The sequence below is a fragment of the Heterocephalus glaber genome, unplaced genomic scaffold (assembly GCF_053883595.1).
Source record: "Heterocephalus glaber isolate CG9 unplaced genomic scaffold, H.glaber_assembly_v1.0 deba00001479, whole genome shotgun sequence".
Classification (NCBI taxonomy): Eukaryota; Metazoa; Chordata; class Mammalia; order Rodentia; family Bathyergidae; genus Heterocephalus; species Heterocephalus glaber.
The window spans coordinates 22052661-22080121 of record NW_028258316.1 but is presented as its reverse complement, the minus strand read 5'-3'; the positions used below and the strand labels follow the sequence as shown (position 1 = coordinate 22080121).

Sequence of the window (27461 nt, the reverse complement as noted above, 5' to 3'; positions counted from 1 at the left end):
TTTTTAAAAATCCTGTACTGGATATTTTTAAGAGTTGTCTTTTTAAGACATATTCTAAAATATAAGGATTTGCTTCAAAATAATCCAGAATGGTAATTAGAGACATAGATGACATAGAGATTGGTCTTGAGTAGATGATTGTTAAAGCAGGGCAATGGGTTGTGTGAGGATTCATTATACTCTTCTCTGTTCATTTGTGTATGTTTAAAATTTTCCATGTGATAGAGTTTTGTGTTCTTTTTAAAGGCCGTAAAAACCTCCTATACTACAGCTTCTACCACCCTCCTGACCAATCTCACAGAATCACAGTACCCCAACTAAAAGGAGAGACCTGCAGAGAGATGGGGATGATGCTGCTGACAGATTCTCAGGCGAGCTGCTGAGGGGTAGCAGTGACAGCCAGAGTCAGTGAAGATAGCAGCCTGGCTGCACAGGTACCTCCTGCCTGGCGGTGCCTGTTCTGTCCCTTTATAGCAAGGCAGCTCTGTGAAATCTTGGGGTTAATTCCAGCACCCCTAAATCAGCTGTGCTTATGACATACAGACCTGTAATCCAATCATGCTGAAGTACCATGAAGACTGGGAGAGTGAGGCTGGAGATGGCAAAGGTCTAGGGTGGCACAGGGCCTTTTCCTAGGTCTGTGGACAAACAGCTCCTTGAGTCGCCATTTGAAAGACAGCAGGGATGTGGGACAGGGTAGAGGCCTCACACCTTCAGGGCCGCTGCCCACTGCCTGTCCGCTCGGTGTCACAACACTGTCTCCCATTGCCTAGCGAGACTCTCGTGACCAGTATGCTTTGGATTATTTAAAGGCGTGTATCCCCACACTCCTTGCCCAGTAGTTTTCCTTCTTCTCTATCTTTCATTTCCCTATTTTATTCCTTCCCCTGATAAGGAGCATTTTCACTTCCATTTTTGCTGGTAAAACACCAGGGACAGACACAGAAGACATTAAACAAGATATACTTGAGCAATAAACAAGATTCTTGTATTTCTCATGGGATCCCAAAGAAATAAGGATGAGAAATAAAAACTCCTGCTGGAGTATTTACAATGTACTCAGCTGCTGAAATGTTCAAAATGCAATCAAGGAAGTAATTTAGCACCTTTCTAATACACTTAACTAGAGTAATAGTGCTTAATAGTTTGGTCAAATTTAGAGAACCCAATGAATCTTTTAGGACAGTATTGAAGAGTATAACTCCCACCAGTAACAAACACATTTTTGACCCTTAACAGTTAATATGGTGTCCCTTAGATAATGGCCAGAATTGAAAGGGTACAGTTTGACCACTTTCCAGGCAGGGAAAAGTGTGGTCTCGATCCTTTCTTTTTCCTTTTTGTGATACTGGGAGCTGGGCCCAGTGGTGCGTGCCTTTAATCCTAGCATTCCAGAGGTTAAGGCAAGAGGATCACTGTGAGTTCAAGGCCAACCTGGGCTACATAGTGAGTTCAAGGCCAGCCTGAACTACATAGTGAAACCCTGTCTCAAAAAACAAAACAAAGGTGGGGATTTAGCTCAGTGGCGCCACGCCTGCCTTGCAAGCCAAAGGTCCTGAGTTTGATCCCCAGTTCCAGGAAACAAAGCAAAACAAAACAAAAGGCCTGGGGATTTAGCTCAGTGGCACTGCACCTGCCTTGCAAGCACAGGGTCCTGAGTTCGATCTCTGGTACCAAAACAAAACATCTCAAACTTTTTTACTGGGGATTGAAATATATCCAGATTGTTTTTTTAAAAACAAACCCTTATTAAATTGCCCAAGCTGTCCTTGAATTTACAATCCTCTTTCCTTCGCCTGAGTAGCTGGGATTACAGGCACGCACCACTGCACCTAGCCTGACATTTCCTTTTGTCTTATATTCTCAGTACGTGTGTGTGTGTGTGTGTGTGTGTGTGTGTGTGTGTGTGTATGGAACTATGCCTAGTGTGTAGGAACTATAGATAAAATTGTACCTATTAGCCATGGTTATTACTACATAAATGCTGTATTGTAATAAATAGATATAAATACTCAACTATTAGAATTAAAGGTGTTTGGCCATGTATATCCCCATCAGCATGGCCAGTGGCACCATAGGCACACTTTGGAAACCATCTTGATACACATTTGCCAGGAAATACCCTTCTCCTTGGCCTCCATGACAGCTTGCATCACTATCTCCAGGATGTTCCATGCATCTATAGATTTTCTTTCTTGGGCTCCTCCTCCTTTGAAATTTTTTACACAGATTCAGTCTTTCATATTTTCTCAGGACACGCTCATCCATTCTCATTGCCTTAAGCATATATAGAACCAAATTATCTAAGCCTTTCTCAGTTCGGAAGGCCTATTTTCTGAGCTTCCCAAGGATAGCCAAGGTGTATAACTGATACCATTCTAGATGCAAGAGACAGAAATGCATGTTTTCTAGACAGGCCTTGGACATCAGGGCTTGCTTCTCCAGCGAAAGCCCAGCTGAGAAAGGGTCTTGGAGCCCATGTCCCACTGTTCCCTTCCTGAGAACATGGCACCTGTACCTTCCTGTTGCCTAAGCCAGAAACCTGACAGATACTCCCAGACCTTCCTTCTTTCTCTTCCATCCTCCGGAGTCAGTTCTTGTTATGTGATCATTTGACCTGCCTTAGTCTTTTCTTTGAGTCTCTTCTCTGTCTTTCTCCTCAATTTTCTCCATCAACTTGGTCGGCCTCGCCATTTTGCCTGTGATTACTTAAAACTCACCTGAGTGGTCCTCCCACCACCAGTCCATCGTCTACTGCTTCCTGGGAAAATCTTACTAAATACAAATAATCACATCCTATCATTTTCTTAAATGCCTCTCCAGTCTTTCTGATAAAGCTCCAAATCATCCTCACAGCTTGTGGGCTCTTGCTGTTTACACTGTTCCTTCCCTCTCTGCTGTGGTTCCTTCTCCTCCCCACCCTCTGCCTAGGACATTGCTATGGTCTGTGTGTTTGTGTCACCCAAAATGTTTAGGTGGAAACCTGACTTCCACAGTGATGGTGACTGGAGGCAGGGCCGTTGGGAGGATTCTGCCCTCCTGAATGGATGAGTGTCCTTATGAGCAAGGCGTGAGGGGGCTTGTAATGCCCCTCCCACTGTGCGAGGGTGCACAGAAGGTACTGGCACTGAACCAGGAAACGGGCTCTCACCACACACTGCATCTGCTGGTGTCTCAGTCTTGGACTTCCTAGCCTCTGCAACTAAGCAATAAAATTTTTTTTTTTCTTTTTTGGGACAGGGTTTCACTATGTAGCCAGGTTGGCTTTAAACTCCTGATCCTCTTGCTTTAGCCTTCTGAGTGCTGGCATTAAAGGTGTGTGCCTCCACACCCAGCTCTGCCTCCTTTTGCAAAAGCCTTACTTATTCTTCAATGCTCAAAATACACACAGCTCCTCTGAGGAGCCAGCTAGTCCTCTTGGGTTCTGCTGCTCAGGACAGCAACCTGGATGGAATAAACATTTTGTTTGGCACCCATCTACCCATGGACATTTGGGTTGTTTTCTACCTTTTGGCTATTGTGACTGATGTAGTTATGAACATGGATGTACAAATAACTGTTCAAGTCCCTGGTTTCTTTTATGTATATGCCTAGAAGTGGAACTGCTGGATAAGATCATTTTTGTTTAAAAAATTTTTTCTTTTTTGAGACAGGGTCTCGCTATGTAACTCAGGCTGGCTTTGAACTCCTGGTGATCCTCCTGCCTCAGCCTCCCAAGTGCTGGGATTATAGGCATGTGCCACCATGCCTGGCTTTTTGGGGGGGGGGTACCAGGGATCGAACTTAGGACCTTGCATCTGCCAGGCAGGCACTGTGCCACTGAGCTACATCCCCAGCCCTGTTATTTTCTATTTCTTTCTCTTATTTCTTATAGTAGCTGTCTTGATAGGTGGGAAGTGGTACCTTGTATTTTGATCTGCATTTCACTAATGATTAGTAATGTCAAACATCTCATATGGCCCTTGTTTTAAAGCTCTCTCTGACTTCTGTGTTGAATATTTTCAACTGTAGGGTAGGATGGAGTGCAGGGGAAAAACACTGAGGGAGGAAAAAACATTTACAAGGCTAAATATTCCAGGCAAATGATGGCTGTACAATAGCTGTACAGTGACAGTTGAGGGGGCAAAAATTCCTGGGATTCTGGGTATATTCTGAGGTTAGCAATGAGAGGACTGAGAGAGAACAGTCTAGAATGACTCCTGTGTTTATAGCATGTAGATGTCCATTTACTGAGATAGAGACTCAGGTGTATGCTAGGGAGGGTGAAAGCTCTACAGTGGAATTCTGAACATGTAAAGTTTGGATGCCTATTAGACTTCCATGTGGAAATGTTGACAGACATTGTCAATAGATAAGGTAGTTTGCAGATCAAGGATGTTTCAGTTATCTTTTGTTAACTCCCCTGAACTTTCAGTTTTGTTTGTTGTTTGGGGTTTTTTTTGGTACAGGGGATTGAACTCAGGACCTTACACTTGTGAGGCAGGTGGTGGAACTTTCAGATTTCTAAAACAGCAGCAATGTATTGTTTCCTTACAATTCTGTGGATTGATTGGGCTTGTCTGGCAGTTTTGCACAAAGTGGCATCATCTGGCTGCATTCAGCTGGTAGCTGGGCAGAGCAGGAGGTCCCCAAGAAAGCTCCACTCCCTTGACTGACACCTCAGTGCTCCGTGCAGCCTCTCTGTGTAGTTAGCTTGGGCTTCCTCACACCATAGCAGTTGCGAGAAGTCAGACTTCCTATCGTGGCTGGCTTCTCTAGACGACAAGAGTAGAAGCTGTCAGGCCTCTGACAGGCCAGGTCCAATCTGACATATGTCTTCTTCAATAGTTTGTCAAAACAAGTCACCAGGGCACGTGTAAGTTTGGGAGAAGAAACAGAATGCCCTTTTTGCTAGGAACAGTGCCGTGTGCCTACAGGGATGGGAGGGAGTGACCGCCATCTCTGGAGACTAACCAGCAGGGAGATACTAGGGCTGGAGAGAGAAATTTCAGAGTGATCAAAACAGTACTTAAGGCCATGCTACTGGTTAAATTACACAGGGGATGACTGTACACACAGGTGAAAAGACTAATCCTTAGGGTACTCCAACATTTTTTTTAGTTGGAAGGAGAAACCAGCAAATGAGACTGAGGGCAGGAGGGCAGGAGGGCAGTAAGGCAGGAGGAACCCTAGGAATGACAGCATTTCAAGAAAGGTCACCAGCATAAAATGCCACTGAGAGCTCAAAGTACGACAGATGAAAATTGACAGTTGGATTTGGCTAAGTAGAGCCGAGTGGTGATTTTCACAAAAAGAACTTCAGTGAACACTAGCTTGATGAGGGTGGCTTCCACAGACAGTGAGGAGAGGATGGAGACAGCTCGCATTGACCACTCCTTTGGGGAGTTTGTTAAAAGTATACAGAGGCAAGGAATTAGGGCAGTAATGGGCTGGGACAGAGGTAAAGATTGACAAATGTGGCCAGCTTGCAGAGGGAGTGGAACCTTTTATACTTTACAGCAAGAAAGGGAGGATATGTAGCCGCATGCGGGGAAAGTGGTCAGTCAAGGTAGTGGGGGTGCTGTAGAATACTGTCTGTGATAAAGGACCTGGGTTTGTCTAAGCTTGAAAAGGACATGACATCATTGAAAGGTATTTAAAGAGGTGCACAGACATATGTAAAAGCATGATTCTGTGGAGAAAAAGGAACCGAAGTAGATAACTGAAAGAGCAGGAGATGTGACCAAAATATACAGCGAATGTTGAACTTTTAAAAACTTCGTATGTTGGGCCGGGGATTTAGCTCAGTGGTTCTGCCGCCTGCCTCACAAGTGCAAAGTCCTGAGCTCAATCTCCAGTACCAAAAAAAAATTTAAAACTAAAATAAAAAATGTGTATGTGCTTCGGCAACACATATACTAAAAACTGGAGGGCCGGGGATTTAGCTCAGTGGTTCCAGCGCCTGCCTCACAAGTGCAAGGTCCTGAGTTTGATCCCCAGTACCAAAAAAAATAAAATAAAATAAAAACTGGAACGATATAGAGGAGATTAGCATGGCCCCTGCACAAGGATGACATGCAAATTCGTGAACCATTCCATATTTTTAGCCAGAAAAAAATTTACTACAATGAAGACACATATACTCCCCCTTGCTTCAAAAACACTTATCCCATTGTTGCCACTTTCATTTTTTTGTCTTGTTTTGGTACCAGGAATCGAACTTGGGACCTTGCGCTTGCAAGGCAGGCGCTGGAACCACTGAGCTAAATCCCCAGGTTTTTTTTTTTTTTGAGACAGAGTATCACTATGTAGTTCAGGCTGGCCTCAAACTTGCAGTGATCCTTCTGCCTCAGCCTCCCTAGTGCTGGGATTCCAGGGATGTGCTGCCATGTCCAGCATGTTGCCACTTTCTAAAATAGTTCTGGAAGTCCTCTTTTATGTCTTTACAAGGTATGATCAAAAATACAGTGAATGCTAAAAAAAAAAAAATACAGTGAATCCTGCTGCTGAGTGCCATCCATAGGAAAGGCAGGGTCATAAAAACTTAAGTGTTTCCTCTTGCATCTCATTTACTGGATCTGGCACCGTGTGATTTCTGGCTCTTTCCCAAAGTCAAAATGACCATGAAAAGTAAATGCTTGAATTGATGCAGGACACCAAGGGAGCCACAAGTGTGACTAAAGACATAGAGAACTTCCAGCACTGCTTCAGAAAGTGGCAAGAACTATGAGATAGAGCATTTGAAGTAAGGGGGAGTATTTTGAAGGGGATTAATGGCAGTGTATCTTTTACTATAATACATTTTTTAAGTTTAAACATCCACAGTATTTTTCTATCACACTTTTTAAAAATTACACTTATGTGGCTGCAGAACAGGGTGCAGAAATTGTGAAGGCAGAGGGTTAGGATATGCAGGTCCAGGTTCAGGACCTCACCAGAGTGTGCTGACTATGGAATAGGAAAAGAAACCAAGGATGACAAGGACCTGGAGACCAGGGTGTTTATTAGCTCATACTGAGTGGGCTGTGGATGTCTCCAGGTAGCAGCACAAGTAATGCAGAGATGAGGCCTGAGAAACAGTAGTCAAGCTCCCTAGGGGGGGTGCAAAGTTGTGACACTATAGTAGACATAACTTTTATTTATCTTTACAGTGCTGGCGATTAAACCCATGGCCTTGCACATTCTAGACAAGCGCACAACTGTTGAGCTACACCTTCAGTCTTGCATGGCTTTTTAAGGGGTGAGGGGACAGCAGTTTAAGAATTGGGTTTTGAATTAAACCAATTCTAGAGTGGCAATGATAAGTGGGCCAGAAAGCAGCTGAATCTACAACCAGGATGTGAACTCATCAGCTGCTTCCTTCTGAGAGGTTCAAAAGATGTGTTGCTCTCCAGAGAACTCTGAGGTGCCAGTAAGAATGGAGACTAAAGGCTGCTGGGGACAAGTTGGGAATGCATAGGTGAACTTTTATGATTCAACCAAAGGAATTCCAGAGACCAAAGTAGGGAAATGATTAGGAAAAGATGTGTCACAGAAGGGTTCAGGTCAGCAGGTACATGGGAGGAGGCTGAACTGCAAGGGAGAAAAGCATAAGCAGCTAACTTTGGTGGCAATTAAAAATGGCATATGGGCTGGCGATTTAGCTCAGTGGTTCTGCCGCCGCCTTGCAAGCACAAGGACCCGAGTTTGATCACTGGTATCAAAAAAAAAAAAAAAGGAAAAATGGCATAAAGTGCATGGATAGCTGAAGCAGCATTGTGTGATCGTAAGGAAAAATTGGGAGTGTTAAAAGTTTTGTGTTCCCACTACCTAGCTGTGTGGCTAAGAGATGTTAGTTAGCAAGTCAGTACACCTTTTACTAGGGTATTTTTGTGACAAGTGACAAAAAACAAAAGAAAAAAAAAAACTAATGTAGCTTAAACAATTATTAGAACTTACTACTACAACCCGTAACTGGACATCTCTGAGGAAAGGCAGCCAGGACTAACTCACTCATAATCTTGAGCCCTGAGTGATTATCATCAAGCACTCAGGTTTTGTATTTCTCTGTTGAAGTGTTGAGGGTGGTGCCTTCATCCTAAGATTGGGTCCACCCTGTGGTCACATCATGACTGCCAACAATACTGGGGACTGTATGTTTCCTTTTACTCATCTAGAAAGTCCGTTTTGGTAATGTTATCAAAAAGGTGGAAATAATCTCTTCTATTAATTCAGCAAACCTCTTCTGTGTCTCATTTGAGCAATGTATCCAATCCTGAACCAGTTCCTGTAGTCTGGGAAATATCATGTGCTGAATGGTTTGGGCATGCGTTACCTAAACCAGTCGCTGTGGCAAAAGGGAATTACCCTGATTAGTTTGGAGCAGGTAAGGCCAACTCCTGCTGTTGAGGCAGAGTCAGTTTCCCCTGAAGGACACTGGCTGTTGGGGAAGGAATACAACCAATAAAAACATGAGTGCTGTAGGAAGGAGGAAAGAAAGAATTAATGTAGTCGATTCCTAAGTACCTCCACCTCACTACCTCATTGAGCTGATGTGAAGATTAAGCCTGTGTGAGGATCCCTGGCTTCTTCCATAAATGATTCTTGGAGGTAGATCTACAGAAGAAAGCTGAAGAAAAGAAAGAAAATAGGGGAGGGAGGTAAGCAGAGAAATTTGGGAGAAGGGTCCAAAATCTAACTAGAAGAGATAGCAGAGGTAGAGGGGGCTGGAATAAGAACTGGATATACAGGGGCCAGGGATTTAGCTCAGTGGTTCTGCCACTTGCCTTGCAAGCACAAGGACCCGAGTTCGATCTCCGGTACCGAAAAAAAAACTGGGTAGACGGAACACACCTGTCTCTGAATTCTCAACAGAAATAAATATTAATACTTTTTAGTACCTCATACGTCCCCCTTTCCCAAGAGCTGATGAGGACTGAATTGGTTATCTCTGTATCTGCCTACAACCAAAAATGATCAGTAGCTCCTAGCTGTGAACTGACTAAAGACAGACTCACCGCAGAATTCAAGACCTTCGGGAATACCAATGCAGCCTATCCTAGCCTCATTTCTAATTATCTGTCTATACAAATCTCTGCTCCAGCCATGTTGGACTTTTGGCTGCTTCAGGATGGCCCCTCTGCCTGCTCTCCTTCCACCTCCGTGCAAACATTTCCTTTGCTTGGAATGTTGCTCTCCTCTGTTTTCTGGCTGAACTCCTCTTATCTTCAAAGTCAAGTTCAAATTCTTGTTCTTTGATGTGGCCCTCACCAGTCCTTTCAGCCTCAAGTCCTTAGGGTTTCCCCACCAGGGTTAAGCCAGGATTAGTAGTGTGCTTATCTTGCCTACTCTCTGTTGTCAGATTCCTGAGGACACTTGACTGTGTTCTTTCTTTATTCTTTATTTGCTAATTTTTTATTTTTTTTATTTTTTTGGTACTGGGGCTCGAACTCAGGATCTTGCGCTTGCAAGGCAGGCAACCACTGAGCTAAACCCCCGGCCCCTTTGCTAATTTTTTAAAAAGAAAAAATGTGAGGCTTGGGATGTTGCTCAGCGGTAGTGTTTATCTAGCATGCACAAGGAAGGCCCTGGGTTTGATTCCAACACCACAAAAAAAAAAAAGAAAAGAAAAGGAAGGAAGGAAGCAAGGAAGGAAGGAGGGAGGGAGGGAAAGGGAAAGAGAAACAGAGATGAAAGAAAACAATTTTCAGGTGTCTACTGTGCACTAGTCACTACACATACAGCAGTGAATAAGGGAATAAGGGAAGCACTTCATACATACTGGTTGACTTTAATGCAGCTGCAATGGGACTTGTGCTGCCTGATCAGATTCTGGCTTGGGGTTAAACTGCACTTCACATTCTCCCTGTTGGAACCATTTTTGTCAAATTCCTTGCCTTAGTGGGCCTTGGACTATATAAAGGTTGAGTTTCTACTGCCAGAGTGAAGCAAAGAATTGAGACAACTAAGTGAGACAGTTCATAGATTATTCAGGGAAAAAAATCTGCCTTTGAAATTACTGAGCCACTTCAGTTTTTATTCCAGTATCATACAAAGCACTGTCATCTGAATTATTTAGCAGTGGCTTTCAAATCTACTTTGCCATGACTCACAGTAAAAAAAAAATACATTTTACATTTTCCAGGTCATATGTTTTTTTCATTCATTCCTTCAACAAGTAAGTATTGAACACCCACTGAATGCCAAATTCTATTCTAAGTGGAGTACACTTGTGAAAGAAGCAAAAGAGAAAGAACAGAGAGAAAGACAACACTTGCCTTCAAAGACTTACATGCTAGTGGGACAATAAAATAAGTAAAATACATGACAAACACACAGAAACAGAAGGTTCATGAAACAATATCACCAATTACTACATGCAGTGGACTCTGATGTTTTGTTTCCAAAAAAAGTGCTGGTCACCCTGTATTAAACCATTAGTTGGCTTATCAGGAGGGGATTGAGACTTATAGTTTGTATGGCAGAGCATGTGTTGTTCTTACTTTACAGACTGAGACATGCAGAGAGAGAGAGGTTAATTGATTTACACAAATTCACACACAACCCCAAGGAAGTGATGGTCCACTGCCACCCCTCATTATCCTCTATAGTGCTGCATCTGGCTCGGGGCCATTTCTCTTTGATTGTGCAACCTTGACCTTTGCCTGGAGCAGCTCTGCATTCCTTTGCCAGGTAAAGTCACAGGATTATTTCTAAGCCTATCCAGACCTCAACATGCTCCAGGACTCCTCTCTTGTGCCACCATTGCTTCTGGCGTGCTTAATGACTGCTGGTGCGCCAGAGCAGGAGCCTCTGCACCATTACCTCCACTCCACAACCAGGTGTCACCCAGCTTCTCATCCCCTACAGCATAGTGCTTGACAGCAGTATTAATAAATCCACATGGAATCTATAAGTGACACAAAGCAGAGAGGTGGCGGGAAGTGCTTTCCAGCTAGAACTGCAGGGTTTTGACAACATCTATTTAAAAGGCTAAGAAAGGATACCACTGCTAAAAAGATCTCTTTATTTGGATTACAAAAATCACACCTGTAGTGGAAGAAGCACATGAAAAAATCCTACAAATATTTTATCTCCCCAATATCAGTAGATATAGAACTATGTCAGTATGTCATAATCCACAGAAAAGAAACTTAGGAAGATTCAAGAAAATGAGGGCTACTATAGTTCAAATTCTTCAAAGGAAAAAAAATCTACATAGCATCATGCATGGTGGTACATACTTGTAATCTCAGCTCCCAAGAGACAAGATAGTAGCTCACTCTCCTAGCATGTTCGGGGGCCTAGATTCAATCCAAGTACCTTGAAAAAAACCTAAATGGCACAGCCAATTCTATAGTTATCCACCCTGGCTTCACTTAGTTTGGGCAGGACAAGGCTGTATAGTTGGTGAAAAGATTTAGGAGAAGAAATTATGAAAAGGGAAGAAACTATGACTAAATATTAACTAAACCTAGAATTCTAAGTTTAAATTTTGCCCTACTACTAGAGATGATGGGGAAGGTCAGTTATAGAAATGTATACAGGGGGCTGGGGATTTAGCTCAGTGGTTCCGGCACCTGCCTCACAAGCACAAGGTCCTGAGTTTGATCCCCGGTACCAAAAAATAAAAATAAATAAAAAATAAAGCAGAGTGTGGTGACACACACCTGTAATCCTAGCACTTGGGAGGCTGAGGCAGGAGGATCGTCTTGAGTTCAAGCCCAGCCTGGGTTCCACAGTGAGTTCAAAGCCAGCCTGGACTACACAGTAAGACCCTGTCTCAAAAAACCAAAATAAATAAATAAACAGGACTGGGGAATGTAGCTCAGTGCCAAGGACTGGGTTCAATCCCCAGTATCAAACACACACACGTGGGCTGGGTGTGCACTCAGTATGTACATGGCCCTGGGTTCAATCCCTAGGATGGGGACACCCCCGCAAAAAACCTGTATCTGCGAGATAGTATAAATACAATTTCAATCATGAAAATTTTGAACAAAATGTGTTACAGAATTTTCTAACCCATCATTTTCAGACTTTATTTTGAATTAGATACTAATTTTGTAGGACTAGGTAGGGTAGGGTAGTGGGGACTATATATGTAAGTAAGCACCCTAGATTCTGTTAAGGCTAGGTCAAGCTGAACTTGTTTAATCTACTCCTTCCTAAAGTGATTAAAAAGGGTTTCAACTTGCATAATTTTTTAAATGTATTTATTGTTGGTACTGAGGATTGAACCCAGGGCCTTCCACATGCTAGGTAAGTGCTTTACCATTAAGCTACATCCCCAGCTTTTTTTAAAATTTTGAGATAAGGTCTCACTGAGTGGCCCAACCTGCAATCCTCCTGCCTCAGCCTCCCAAGTAGCTGCGATTACAGTGCACTGTGATGCCTGCCTTAACTTGCCTAATTTTAAGTGTTTAGATTTTTTTTTGTTTTGTTTTTGTTTTTGGTACTGGGGATCAAACTCAGGACTTTACGCTTGCAAGGCAGGCAGTGGCATCACTGAACTAAATCCCCGGTTTTGTGTAGATTTTTTTTAAAAAGACAATAAAACCACACAGGTACACCATTTATACATTAAGCATTTTACAAAATTTTTTTTTAATTTTTTTGGTACCGGAGATTGAACTCAGGACCTTCCGCTCTCGAGACAGGTGGCAGCACCACTGAGCTAAATCCCTGGCCCTGAGATGTACAAAATTTGAAGCCACCACATTTCTTATTGTTTTTAATAGCATTTGTTTATAAAACATATTAAAAGACTGGTTAGTAATTTAGTCTTGGGGTTTCTTTTAAAATGGAGAATAGGGGAACTAGTTAGGAGTTCACAAAGAATATTTCTGCATGATATGTTGACTCTAAATTCAAAAGACAATACCACATCAATCCTATAAACTATATATGAATTCCTTATTTAAGGTATTGGTTAACATTTTTTTAAAATCCTCATTTCTTTAGTAAGTACTATAAATGGTTCTTGAAAGCCAATTGTAGACATGGTATACTCAGTCCAACTTGTTGGGGTCTGGAGGCTCATTTTTATGTGACTATCCAATTTAGAGTTAAATGGCGTTACAAAAAAATTAAAGTCATGGGCAGCATAATCAATTCCTCAAATGACAAAGCTTCCAAGCTCCCATCATTCTGGTTCCCCTTCTTTTCACTTTCACTTACATACTCCTTTCTCTTAAAGAAGCAAAAAAATACGTAAGTTCACCAAAATTCTGAAAGTCAGTTTGTACAGTAGTGAATGAGAGTAGCTTTGGCCTTTGAAATTACAGTCCCTTTCATCACAGGTATTTTCTTCATTCTGTGTCAAGGCGAGGTAAAACAGGAAGAATAAGATTCCCAAATGCAGAGTCTTGAGTTATGAAGTATCCAGATGAATGTGCATGAGCATGCTGAGATTAAAAAAAAAAAAAAGCAATTAAGCTATTAAGAATCACAGTTTTTAAAAAAGGAATCACAGAGATGGCATTACAGTTACTTATCCTTTCTGAGTGCTTGAGACCAAATTTAAAAAACTCAGTTATGTTGTTTTGTTTAAATACACAGGAAATGGACAACACAGAATTCGGATTAACAAATTGCACCAGGCACTCTATCCCCTCATCTCCTCTGAGAGTCAAGCGATGCGTCAAAGATATGAATTGCTCTGTTCTTTGGAGAAAATCTAGCATCATGGGTCCCAATGTACTCTGCTTTTGGTCAGCTAAGCAGGAGCTTGAGAAGGAAGGGTAGTGGTTGGACAGAGAGGAGAGGCAGAAAAGATGGTGATTACTGATTAAAAAATAGCAACAGAGGCCGGGGATTTATCTCAGTGGTGCCTCCACCTGCCTCACAAGCGCAAGGTCCTGAGTTCAATCCCTGGTACCAAAAAAAAAAATAGCAACATTTTTATTTGGTACCAGGGATCAAACTCGGGTACTTGTGCTTGCGCAGCAGGCAGCAAAACCACTGAACTAAATCCCCGGCCATTAGCAACATTTTTAGAGAATATTGGAATATAAATAACAGAAAACCACCAGTAATTTCGGTCATTAAAAAAAAAAAAGAAGAAGAAGAAGCTGTTTTTAACTTGTCTAAAGGGAGATGGATCTTTATGATGTCCCTACCAATTCTGGGATTCTTTTTTTTTGGTACTGGGGAATCAAACTCAGGATCTTGCGCTTGCAAGGCAGGTGGTGGCACCACTAAGATAAATCCCTGGCCAGTCTGGGATTCTAGTTTTAAAAAGCATAGGCAATTACATTATGCCAACAACACAAATCAGTATCTCATCCAAGGTCTCTAGGAATCAAATTATCCAAGATGAATGTAACATGAAAACTATTTATTACTCTAAAGAATGGTATGCTTTTGAACTCAGGAAATAACACATTCTAATCCCATGTTAAGAATTAGCCAAAAAAAAAGAATTAGCCTTCAGTGGGCCGGGGATTTAGCTCACTGGTTCCGCCACTTGCCTCACAGGTGCAAGGACCCGAGTTCAATCCCTGGTACAAAAAAAAAAAAAAAGAATTAGCCTTCAAAGAACTGGCCATCAAAAAAAATCCAAACAAAAAATTTAAAACCAGATGATATAATGATACATACTATTAAACTAGCCAGGTCAATTTTCTAGATCATCCTGTCATCCAAATATCCTAAACTCTTTTGTGCACAGGCAATCCCTTGGTGGGTACAGCACAAAATCAATCATGATCGTGTCAACACCATAAAAGATACTTTCATTACTGCTGTATTAGTCCTTCAAATCCTTTGGGCATAACTGAACATCAGCAAACCACTGCAATTATGTGTGTGTGGAACATTTTTATTGATAGTGCTCCACTGAAATACAAAATAACTACTGTGCTGGCTTCTTAGACCCAGGAAATCTCCAATGAGACAAGAATGTCAGTTCACTTTGCTTACCTGCAAAGCTGCCTTCTGTTGGGCTGCAATATGCTGCTGCTCAGCATGATCTCGGAAGTCCTTATTAAGAGAGGGCCTGGAGAGCGCAATGCTGAAATGGAAATCTTGGTTACTTCACTGCTTAAGGCAGATGTATCCTGACCTTTTTGCCTTTAATGGTAGTAAAGGTTTTTTTTGGTATCGGGGATCGAACTCGGGACCTTGCACTTTTGAGGCAGGTGGCGGAAACACTGAGCTAAATCCCCAGCCCCATAGTAGTAAATTATTTTTACTTGGGGTATATATAATATGGTGCATAAAAAACATGTTTTGATATTTATATGCATTGTGAAATGGTTAAACTAATAAGCACATCCATCACCTCATATACTGATTATTGTAAGAATATTAAAGATCTACTCTTAGCAATTTTCAAGTATACATCACATCATTAACTACAGTCACTATGTCATGCAATAAATCTCCTGAAGAGGGGTTCTTTCGTATTTTGGGGGGGGCCACTGGGACTCACACCCATCCATACTTGCCCTCTGAGCTACAGTCCCAGCCCCTTGTTGTATATTCCTTACAGGAATAAAGCAGACCTTCCAAAACTAGTCTTTTTCCCACAACTTACATCAATTTATATGAAGAAAGCTTATGATATTTACTGAGATTTCAAATGATCTACTTTTTAATATTTATAATTGATGGCTGCCTCCTCCCCCTTTTTTTGAGATAGGGTCTTGCTGTGTAGTTCACGCTGGCCTCGAACTCACGCCACCCTCCTGCCTCAGCCCCCTGAATGCTGGGATTACAGGCATGCACCACCACGCCAGGCAGGCCCCTTACTTTCAAACAGATTGAAGTACCATAATTATTATGATATTTATTAATACTATATTTTAAAACAGTTAAAAACAAATCATATGTATTCATCAGTAGTAAAACCATACACTTTTGTTTGTATAATAATTTAAAAATTACCTTAGCCATATTCCACATAAGTTGAACTATTCTGAATGAATAACCAAATTTAGAGGTACATATAAGATTATAGAGCAGCTACTAGGTGTTTAGCTATGTGTAAGCACTAGGAGTATAAAAATGTGCAAGACAGCTCACAGAAAACAGGAATTCTGATGAAATATGGCACATGCTATTACAGGAATTAATAAAGACTCTCAACATAAGTAGGGTACTGGTCATGGAAAACATTATAAAATATAGACTTTATCCTAATAGTAAAAGGAGACCTCCAAAGAGTGTTAAGCAGCACAACACGTTGAAAAATATGGCTAAGAAGAGCACCAGAAAATAACAATACCTAGCTCCAGGATGATTTGTTGAAGATTGGTTCTGCATAAGTAATTTTCTTTTTTCTTTGTCCAGTTCTGCCAAGATTGCAACTCTGTTTTTGTTTTGAAAACCTAAAAAGGGGGGAGGGGGAAATAAGTAACATTTTAGACCTATTTTATATACCTACTCCATTTAGAAGCTGGAAAACAAAAATTCCTATTCTCTAACATGGTGATAAAGTCACTAATAAATATTTCTCCCAGCAACTTCAAGATCATGATACACAGAGCCGGGTATGTGTCCCATACCTATCAGCCCAGCGCTCTGAAAGGCTCAAGCCTCCAAGAGGATCACAAGTTCAAGATCAGCCTTGGCAACAGGGCATGGCAGTGCACTCAGGAGGCTGAGGCATGAGGATTGCTAGGATTTTCTGGGCAGCCTGGGATACACATTGAGTTCAAGGCCAGCCTGAATTACATAGCAAGACTGTCTCCAAAAAAAACGTATGTGTTGCAGCATTTGTTTCTCTTGTTGTTGCTATTGTTTTCTGAAACAGGGTCCAGGGTCTCACCATGTAGTCCAGGCTGCTCTCAAAGTCCCGGCAATCCTCATCCCCCAGCCTCCCCAGTGCTAAGGTTCTAGGTGTGCGCCACCACCACACTGTTGGGTGCAGCTTTTTTTTTTTTTAACAAAAATTTTAGGGCCCCAAGTGCTATGGGGACAGACCAGTCTTTTTTGGGTTTCTTTGTGGGTTTTTTTGGTACTGGGGATCGAACTCGGATCCTTGAGCTTGCGCAGCAGGCGGCGAAACCACTGAACTAAATCTCCGGCTGACCAGTCTTTATTCTGCAGAGTCATAACTGTGTGTGTGGAGATTTTCTTAGCCCTCAAATTCAGGCCTTTTTATGAAAGCCCCTTTCATGGAGGAAAAACACCAGGAATACTCTGATAAAAATAATATTTCTTGGGCCAGGGATTTAGCTCAGTGGTTACACCGCCTGTCTCGCAAGCACAAGGACCCGAATTCAATCCCCAGTACCGCCCCCCCCAATTTCCTTTTTCTTAACTGCTTTCATTCAGAAATGACACATAATCTTCAAGAAAGATGTCAAACAATTGCAACTGACCAGAAAGCAATTCTGATACTGACAACACAAGAGATGCCTCTTTTATCTTATCAAATACTTAAGACTGCGACAACTCTGACCTTCAAACTTACACAAGATCTAGAGCAGGGGTTTCAAATCCTGAAAAGAGTAGCATCATGTTTGAAAAACATGAATTAAATGGCAACATCTAAACTCTGAGTGCACACTAAACCCTCAGATTCCTAGTCCTCTGGAAACATCTGGGATCTGGCAACAAGGGATCTGTACGCCCCCATGGCGGCAACTGGAACGAAGGAATAGTTCTCCCCTTTAGCTGGGCAACTTGTTACGTCCTTAGCATTAGGATGAGTTCATATTATCTGTAGACAGTTACATTTCTGATCCCTATTACAGGAAAAAACAGAAGGATTAAAGGACTAAAAAAGAGAACAGGGGAGAGGGGGTCTCCAGCTCTGGAGACAATAATCACTAGGCTGGAAGAATGAATGAGCGGAGAAGACCGAAGCAACCAGAACAGGCAGCCATGTGAGGGATTCTGAGAATTATGTACTGACCATGAAGAGGAAGAAGTGGTAGGAGGGGCAGATCTCCCAGGGATGGTGCAGGGTGTACAAGGTGCATTTGTGCTGAGACTGACCTGAGCTAGAAGTAGCTGAGGCTTGCAGTTTGTTTGGGGGTTGCACTGGGGTTGGTTTGGGGTGGGGTGGGGATGGATCGGGTCGGGTTGGGTTGGGTTTGCCTTGGAGGTTGGAGAGTGGCACAGTGCCTGGGAGTGAACGCAGGGATCACCTAAAATGCAGTGTTTTCAACTAAACCTCTTAAATTGGACATTGCCTTGCTGGCTATGGACAGGATTGGGGGCAAAACGTGTTTCTGTGCCAAGTCCATTTTAAGAATTTGTCATCTCCCATTTTCTTTCTTTTGTGGTACAGTACTGGGAATCGAACTCTGGGGTGCTCTACTACTGAACTACATCTCCAGCTTCTTAATTCTTTTTTTTTTTGAGACAGGGTCTCACTATGCAGCCCTGGCTGGCCTCGAACTTAGGATCTTCCTGCCTCAGCCTCCTGAGTAGCTGGGATTATAGGTGTGCACCACTGACTTTTGCCCATTTCCCTGCTCTGCACACTAATGATGTCACCAATTTCTAGTAATACTGGTAGCAGACTCCTCCTTTTGAATAATTTACAGTACATTCTGGTACTTCTGAGAGATGGTTTTATGAGCCTTTTGGGTGATTCTTCATCCTAATTCTAAGCCCTCTTTTCCTCCATCTCTTCTTAGTTAAGTCTTCTTGGGGATGAATATCCATAGGGCCTTCCATGGCACACATCATTACTTGCTGATCCACCCTCACAGACAGGAATGTCTCAGAAGTCTTCTATGTAAGCAAAGATTTAATACAGCTTTGAGAAACAGGAAAAACCAAACTGTATGTATTATTCTCTATTCTCACTCAATACAACACTTCTCACCCTAGATGTGTGAGGATTTTTCTCCACAGGAGAAGCAATTCTCCAGTAGCGTCAAATCCCACAAGGCTGAGGCCACATGACTGCCACTCACTTTGGACACCAATGGCAAGTAGTAGATGGTCACCTACACTTCTGACATCCTAGCTATAAATCGGGGCTCCCACAAGCCCCCTCCTTTAATTTGGTAGAATGTCTCACAGAAGAACTCAGGAAAACACTTCCCTTAAATTTACTAGTTTATTAATAAAGGATTTTTACAAAGGTCAGAGACAAACAGCTACATAAAGAGGTGGATCAGGCAGGACATGTGGAAAGGGAATTAGAGCTTCCATGTCTCTCTGTCATGCCATCCTCCAGGGACTGTCACATGTTCAGCGTCCAGATCCTCATATGAACCATGTCCTTCTGGGATTTACAGAGGCTTCCTTACACAGGCGTGACTGATTAAACCACTGGTGATCAACTCAACTTTCATCCTTCATACACCAAAGTTCCAACCCTCTGATCACATAGCTGGTTCCTCTGGCAACTGGCCCCCATGCAGAGGCACCCAGGAGCCCACCAAGAGTCACAGGAACTGTTGTCAAAGACCAACTAGCAGAATAAGATTCTTCCAGTTCCCCATTACTCAGGAAATTACACTTACAAATGAGTTCCATTCAGGAGTAAGTCGGATTCATTCATAAGTCCAACAAAGTGAGTCTTACACACCTTGAACACAAACACTGTAAAGCATAAAAAAGCCAAACACACACAAAAATATTGTCAGTAAACTATTTTTACTTTTATAGTTACCTTAAAATGGTAAGGTAAACAAGTGAGCTATTTCCATGATTTGTTCGCATCTATGAATGTCTGTATTGCAGCATCTATTCAAATTTGTGAAAGTTTGCACCTCGACCCTTGTAAGTTGGGGGTTTTAGGAGCTCTACACCAGGAACCACAGTCAAAGACCAAATATGTATTATACCATAATATCACAACAGCCAAATCCTAAGAATGTACTACTTACACAACTAACTGGTCATTTCTAAAGGACAGTAAGATGTTTCCCTACCATAAGATTCAGTTAAAAAAAAAAAAAAAAAAGAACAGTAGTAGGAAATATTAAAGTTGCAATCAATGAAAAATTCCTCCCAGGGTCTCCGTGTCAGACTCTATAAAGTATCACCACCTGATAAACAGCTGTTACTTGTCTAGGGTAGTTTGTGTAAAGTCTCTAAAGGTAGGCAAATTAATCCATGTTAAATAAAGGACTAAAGTACAGTACCCACCCCACCAAAAGGAATACCCTGCAAGACATTCAAGTGGATACCTGGAACTTCGGACAGCACCAAACCCTAAATACCAAGAGAGTTGATCAGATAACCCAAAAGCCTAAGGGATCAACAGGTAGGTAGCACATGTAGCATGGATAATGGGGACGAAAGGGATGATTCACTTCCCTGGCAAGAGGGCACAAAATTTCATTGCACTACCTGGAAGAGTGTGCAATTTAAAATTTATAAATGGTGTATTTCTAGTTGGGCATAGTGGCACACACCTGTAATCTAAGCACTGGAGAGGCTGAGGCAGGAGGATCACTTCTAATTTGAGGCCAGCCTGGGCTACATAGTGAGTTCAAGATCAGTCTGAACTCTATAATGAGTCCCTGTTTCAAACAACAAACAAACATTGGGCCGGGGATTTAGCTCAGTGGTTCCGCTGCCTGCCTTGCATGCAGAAGGACCCGAGTTCGATCCCCCATACCAAAAAAAACAAACAAACAAAAAAACTGTATTTCTGGACTTTTCCATTTAATATTTTTGGGCCATGGTTGACCTTAGGCTGAAATTACAACTGAAACCACAAATGAAGGAGGACGACAGGCCAGAGATTTAGCTCAGTGGTTCTGCCGCCTGACTCACAAGCGCAAGGTCCCAAGTTCAATCCCCAGTAACAAATAAAAAGATTTCAGAAGGAGGACGACTGTAATCCTCAAAGGCTCCTTTCAGGTCCAACACATGAAGGTTCCATAATTTCCCTCAAATATCTGCTCCTCTGAAAATTCTCAGCTATCTTAACATTTGTGATAGTTATGCCTGTGAAGGGCAATGTTACAGTAACCTATGCCATATGTAATAACGGAAACTTTGTCAAATATTGTTAAGTAAACATCATTAGTAATGCAATATATAATTACAAGTCCTACTGACTTAGAATCACAAATGACAACTGTCTGGCAGGGGTAGAGAAGTGAGGGCAGAAATAAAGCGTACCACAATTCTGACCCCAACACCATTTTGTGTGCAGCTGTCTTAATTCACTGTTAACATTTTCTTTAAACCACAATGGAGATAAGATTCCCAGCTTTAAAGATAAGGCTGGTAAAACAACTATCTTGAGGAGCAGAAATGTTTTGTCTTTTTCAGATATTTTTAAATACCACACTCGCATTTAATGGCCATGTCTCCCCAGACTCCACCATGGAGAAGATCACTCTTCTGCAGATACTGATAAGGTTTGAGTTCCAGACTATAGTACTCTTCTCACAGACTTTCTGAAATCTGGGTGTCTTAAGGCCAGAAGTCCGGGGATTGAGCTCAGTGGTGCTGCTGCCTGCCTCACAAGCACAAGGTCCCAAGTTCGATCCCCAGTACCAAAAAAAGAAGAAAAAAAAAAAGACTTGAGACACCTTTTAGTTATTATTTTTTATTTATATGATTATTTGGAGGGGGCTGGAGCACACTGGAGAGGCGCAGTAGGCTGGGCCTGGCTCTGATGCAGCATGTAAGTGAGCAGTGGTGCCCATGGGCACTGTGGTCCAGCGCCAAGAGGCCATGAAACCAGTGTGCACCAATCAGGTAGGTCCAGATAGCAGTGTCCTGCTACCTCAAGTACCTGTCAGCAGTAGGTGGGCTCAGACGGGGCCCTGCAAGGCCTGCGTCTGTCTCAGCCTTCTTAGGAGATGGCGGTCAACCTTACAATCCAGTCAGAATCTGACTGTCTGAGGCCCCTTGTCAGGCAGAACCCACGTGATACCAAGTGCAGTTTGGACCGCTGCAGAATTTTCTCACCAATTCTGACTCCCAGTACAGCCCTTCAGTTATGCCTCTCTTCTACCCTCTTTGTCTACCTCCATCTCAACCTGGTCCAAACAGCACAGTGAAAGGCTTCTACAGGCCTCTCATGGAATGTTCCTGCAGAATGCTGACCAGCTGCAGACCACCCAGGCCATCCAAGACATCCTGTCCAACTTTAAACTTCATGTATTCCTAGATAACAAGTCTATGGTCTGTCTCCAGGAAGACAGTACCACTACTTGATCTGCAACCTCCAAACTGACAACACTGCCCTGTGCAAGACCCTCACCTTACATATCTACCTGGATGTGCAGCCTGCTGAGAACAGACTACCAGCTCTATGCCAGAGCTGGCTCTTCCATCAGTGAGAGCAGCAGCCTGGAGCCCCCAGATGTGCCTAGCCCCATTCTGCAGAACGAGGCCCTGCTGAGGTCTTACAGGAGACCATCGAGCATGTCAAGAACAGGTCCCCCTCCTCACCACCATCCACTTCTACATCTTCTACAACATGGAGCAGCTGCTCAACACTGCAGAAGCACCCCAATAGCAAGCTGCTCGCTGCTGGGTTTGACAACTCCTGCATGAAACTCTGGAGTCTGCAGTCCAGGAAGCTTAAGTCAGAACCCCACCATGTGGACACCTCGCACATCCGCTTGGCTTGTGATACTCTGGAGGAATGGGAGGATGAGGACAGCCCAGGCACAGAGATGAAGATCCTGCAGGACACTATGGGTCACTACACAGCACACACTTCCTCGCGGACAGCTCAGGGTTGCTCTCTGTTCTGAGGATTCATCCATCTGGTTCTGGGATCTGGGGAGTTTCACCAACACTGTGCTGTACCAAGGCTGTGCCTACCCCTTGTGGACCTAGACTCAGCCCCTATACCCTGTAGTTCACCAGTAGGTCCCAAGACCGCACCTCCAGGCTGTGGTCCTTCCACCGGACATACCCACTAAGGATATATGCAGGACACCTGGCGGATGTGTACTGTCAGACTCCACTCTTAACTGCTTAGCCACAGGCTCCACCAACGATACCTGGCTGTGGAGGACTGAGCTCTTCACAGGCCACCACGGCCCACGCTCCCTCTTGCTTTATCTCCCAACTGGAAGTAATTGGTTCCCACTGTCAAGGAGCAGGGATTGAAACTGTGGAATTTGGCCTTTTTAAAGAGCTGAGAGGGGCCGGGGATTTAGCTCAGTGGTTCCGGTGCCTGCCTCGCAAGCGCAAGGTCATGAGTTCGATCCCTGGTACCCAAAAAAAAAAAAAAAAAAAAAGAGCTGAGAGGCCACATGGACAGCCCTGACAGTGGCCTAGTGGCCTCTGGCCCTGTGGACAACTTGGTGCTTGGCGATACACCACATGGCTCCTCCAGTGGGTAGAAGAGCACCATCCTGAGTGCGCAGTTCATGGCCTGCATCCTGTGTCTGGTAACCAGAATCACACAGGAGAATCAGGAACATTAATTCTTTTTTTTGGTGGGGGGGGTGCCGGGGATTGAACTCAGGATCTTGCGTTTGTGAGGCAGGCAGTGGAACCTCTGAGCTAAATCCCCAGCCCAGGAACATCAATTCTTACCTTGGTGGGAGTGGACTGACCTTGGTGAGAGGCCTCTGGCCATAGCATGACATGCTGAACAAATTACTGACGGGCTGGGAAAGGGGCCTCCCTCATGCCGCCCCAGTGTCTTGAGATCAGACAGGGCAGGGACACAGCTCAGTGATGCCTGGACTCAAGAATGAGAAGTGGGATGCTCTGAGGTCAGTGCCAAGTTCCCAGAAGACCCTGGGCACCCCACACATGAGTAATCGCTGCCACTGGCAATTACTGAGGACAGTTGCCCAGTGCCCTCTGCAGCACCCCTGGATGGCCTATTGGGCCACCCTCATGGAGGGAAGTGGGGATGGAACTGGGAAAAGGAGGGATGATCCATTTCCTGGATGACAGAAATAGGATTTTTTAATTGTTATTATGATTATTATTACTGAGAAGAGGAGACCTAGCCCTGGCAGAGGGGGACATCTCTGATTTTGTCTTCAGGTTTGACTCCTGGCACTGGCTGTGGTACTTGGAATTCTGAGCTTCAGGGAACTTAGAGATCTTGGCAGCATAATGTTCTGGGAGAAAGGGAAATCTTGGGTCCAGACTAAGCACACCAGACAACATGTTATCTAAGTAAACAACACTCTGGTGGCAGGGGCAGATCTGAAGATCTCAACACTACCTGGAGGGTCATTCTCCCGCTGCCTGATGAGCAATGCGTGGCTTCCTTCTATCCATTGCTATTCTCCTAAATATGGTCACTTTGACATACCCTAGATTTCTGATTCCTTCTATGGCCAGGCTGACAGTTTTTCACATCTTTACCATCTACCTCCCTTTTGATCAAAACATCTTTTCTCTCTTCTTGCCTTTTATGATAAGCTAGCAAGATAAGGCATTCAGCCACCCAAACAGTGCAGCTTGGAGACTTCTCCTGGGTAATATCCTGGTTTGCCTTCCACAATGTCCTAGGACACAGACTTAATTTAGCCAAATTCTTTGCCACTGTAAACACCAAATAATGACCCTTAGAAAACAGCTTATTCTGAGCCAAATATGAATGACAGAGCCCCAGAAGCACAAGTCCAACTTGTCCTGAGTGATTGTTCTGACAAAAAAGGGATTGTAACAACTGTCACAGAGAACAAAGGTAACTGTAATACTTTGAATACTTTGGCCGGGGCATTACATCAGTGATTGTTAAAGCGGACAAGTTCTGGCCATTTCTTGGACTGAAATGGCATCTTACTGCATTCTTAGTGAGAAGATAGGTCAGCCGCCTGTCCGGGGGTCTAAGAATACTTGAAAGTATACTATATCCAATGAATTATATGAGATACCAAACACTATTATAAAGCAGATGTGTTAGACCACTTTACCCAGCCAGAGACTAGCGAAAGTGATCTGAGTACATTTAAGGTGTAGCTCAGACATAGGGTCAGCTTTGATGTTCAGCTGTATTAAGTACAGTTTCACCTTACCAAGGGTTTATCAGAATGTAACCCCCATGGGAGGCTAAGGAGCATTTGTATTTATGGAGAACACTGTCCAATACAGTGTTACAGGAAATACTTGTTTATTTATATATAAAAATATGTTCAGAAGACTGGAGTCAGCTCCACACTCACAGCAAGGCCAAGTCTTATGCAGAGGCATGTCACATACCTCCAAAAGCTAATAATGCTTGTCAACGACTATGATGAATCAAGACAAAAAGACATCCTATAAATGCATCCTAAAACTGGTAAAAACGACACATTCTGAATCATAAAAATGAGCAAAATTCCCCTCTTCTCACTAATGTGACTGGTATTTTGCATTAATTAGGGTTTCTAATTCATTTCTAATTTCTCACTGCATTATTTCTGCCTTCCAGGTAAGAATTATTATTGAAAGCATAAAAAAGCCCCACTTTGCATGGAGACCTAATTCCCAGAAGATTCTCTCTGTTCCTGCATAGTCTTATCTCTTACAGATTAGCTGCGCCCTGAAGCCTATTTTTAAAAATAGATAACTGCAAAAAAAAAAAAAAAAATACTAGGCCAGGGATTTAGCTCAGTGGTTTCGACGGCTGCTGCGCAAGTGCAAGGACCCAAGTTCGATCCCCGGTACCAAAAAAAAAAAAAATAGATAACTGACACTAGAGTTAGTTAGGAATGCACAAACCGCTCCTGAGCATACCCTAGTCCCAAGTTATAGGAGAAGGTCATACCTGGGAGGGTGCTTGCCAGAGACAACCAAATACAGCAAAAACTAGACAGTCGCTTTTAATCAACACAAAAACCCTGATCATTTATGTCTTCTCGAGACCTACTGGACTGTAATTCTCACCCACACCCTGGAAAAGGTTATTATTATTTTTTCTTTCTTTTCCCTTTTTTTTTTTTGTAATCAGTACTAGAATTGAACCCATGGCCTTCACACTAAGCTACATCCCCAGCCTTTATTATTATTTTTTACATTTTGAGATGAGGTCTCACTAAGCTGCAAACTGAACCTTGTGTGGTTACAGTATGACTACCAAAGACAGAACTGTTTTCACCCCGTAGTATATGCAAGAGAGAAATACCGCAATACACTGAATAGTAACTGATTCCCCTAAAATAAACACCAATCCAGTCAGAAATTCTTTTTTTTTTTGGTACTGGGAATCGAACTCAGGTCCTTGTGCTTGCACAGCAGGCGGTGAAACCACTGAGCTAAATCCCCAGCCCTCCAGTCAGAAATTCTATGGAGAATTCACTTACTGATGCACTACAGTCAGTTATGGTTTGTGAACAGTTTTTTCATTATATCCTATGTGATAAAACGTATGTTCCTGGTGACCTGTGACAAGAGGGCACTCACAGCAGCATGGTTTTTCTTTTTGGTATGATGAATGAAGGACAAATTACATTCAAAAGTTAAAGTTATAACAATATAAGCATGAAAAATAAAATTTACATGAGAGGACACTTTTAGTTGTAACCACATGACAATAATGACTACAGAGGGCAGTGGAAAAATGCTGCAAACTTATAAACGATACAGTCTGTGATTATGATGGGATATTTGCACATATTTTCTCAGTAAATTAAAGACAGTTGTGAATCTTTCAAGGTTACTTGAAACAGTTAAGAAACCCTTTTTAAAAATCTACAGAAGTCTTACTTGAAGAAAACACATATCAAAAACTTAAAACATAAACTAAGCATGGTGGCTTACACTTGTAATCTTAGCACTCTGGGAGGCTGAGACAGGAGGACTGAAAGTTTGAGTCAAGCCTGGGTACCTTGCCAACTTAGTGAGACTTTGTCTCAAAATAAAAAATAATCTGGGTATGGTGGCACATGCCTGTAATCCCAGCACTTGGGAGGCTGAGGCAGGAGGATCAGCATTAGTTCGTATACCTGTATACCCAGCTACTCAGAAGGCTGACACAGGAGGACTGAGGCCAACCTGGGCAACATGGTCAAACAACTCCACCCCCCCCACACCCCCATCTCTCTCTCTCTCACACACACACACAGACACACACAGCTATTATTCTGAAAAGAGAAAAATGGAATGTGTGTGATGTGTGTGTGTATGAGCCACTGAAAAACAGTATATACTTGGAATTCTTGGGTCATTTCCTTCAGGTTATATATTTTCTGGACCATTCTACATAAATTACTTTGCATCAAGCTCTTCATTTTACTTACATTTATCATATTCCAATACCTGAGGAATTTTCATGGGACTGAAATTACTTGTTTCAACTGACAACCTTATTTTTTTTCACATTTACAAGGTTTTGACCCAGTGTGCATTCTTACATATGGGTGAAGTGAAGACTTTTGCACATTTATTCAGTTTCCCACCATTGTGTGTTCCTTTGTGAACTGAACAGAAATGACTGCAGAGGCATTTCTATGCTTCACACTGATTCAGATTCTTTCCACTATGCATTCTCGTGTTTGCAAGCAAGGTCAGGAAAGTGAAGCAGCCTCACATTCTACATTTAGGAACCCTCCCCTTGTGAATCCTTTCAATGTGAAGACTTTCCCACACTGTGTAAATTACAAAGGGTTTCTTTGTACTGGGAGTTCATTCAAGTTGAAAGTTACCTAAAGGGCTGGGGATTTAGCTCA

General features: G+C 42.7%; 2 protein-coding genes and 2 pseudogenes across 3 annotated transcripts in view; 3 read left to right on the top strand and 1 right to left on the bottom strand.

The window, feature by feature from the left end:
* The window catches only part of Kiaa1958 (KIAA1958 ortholog), a 177176-nt gene extending 167050 nt beyond the window's left edge, over window positions 1-10126 (top strand). The window contains exon 5 of the transcript XR_015439880.1: window positions 247-10126. The gene's annotated coding sequence lies outside the window, so the exon portion shown is untranslated. The remainder of the gene's footprint in view (window positions 1-246) is intronic.
* LOC147826121 (U6 spliceosomal RNA) lies at window positions 5968-6084 on the top strand (annotated as a pseudogene).
* An 835-nt stretch (window positions 10127-10961) lies between the features above and the next one.
* Inip (INTS3 and NABP interacting protein) overlaps window positions 10962-27461 on the bottom strand; it is a 30225-nt gene continuing 13725 nt past the window's right edge. The window contains exons 3-6 of one of the 2 annotated variants that reach the window (XM_013073915.3): window positions 16187-16289; window positions 14881-14971; window positions 14430-14459; window positions 10962-13364 (exon numbers count right to left, since the gene is read on the bottom strand). In XM_013073915.3, the coding sequence (XP_012929369.2) occupies window positions 13269-13364; window positions 14430-14459; window positions 14881-14971; window positions 16187-16289 (320 nt within the window). In that variant the 3' untranslated portion in view covers window positions 10962-13268. The remainder of the gene's footprint in view (window positions 13365-14429; window positions 14460-14880; window positions 14972-16186; window positions 16290-27461) is intronic. The other variant, XM_013073916.3, reaches the window with a different exon arrangement.
* On the top strand, window positions 17541-25602 carry LOC101698097 (TAF5-like RNA polymerase II p300/CBP-associated factor-associated factor 65 kDa subunit 5L pseudogene; annotated as a pseudogene).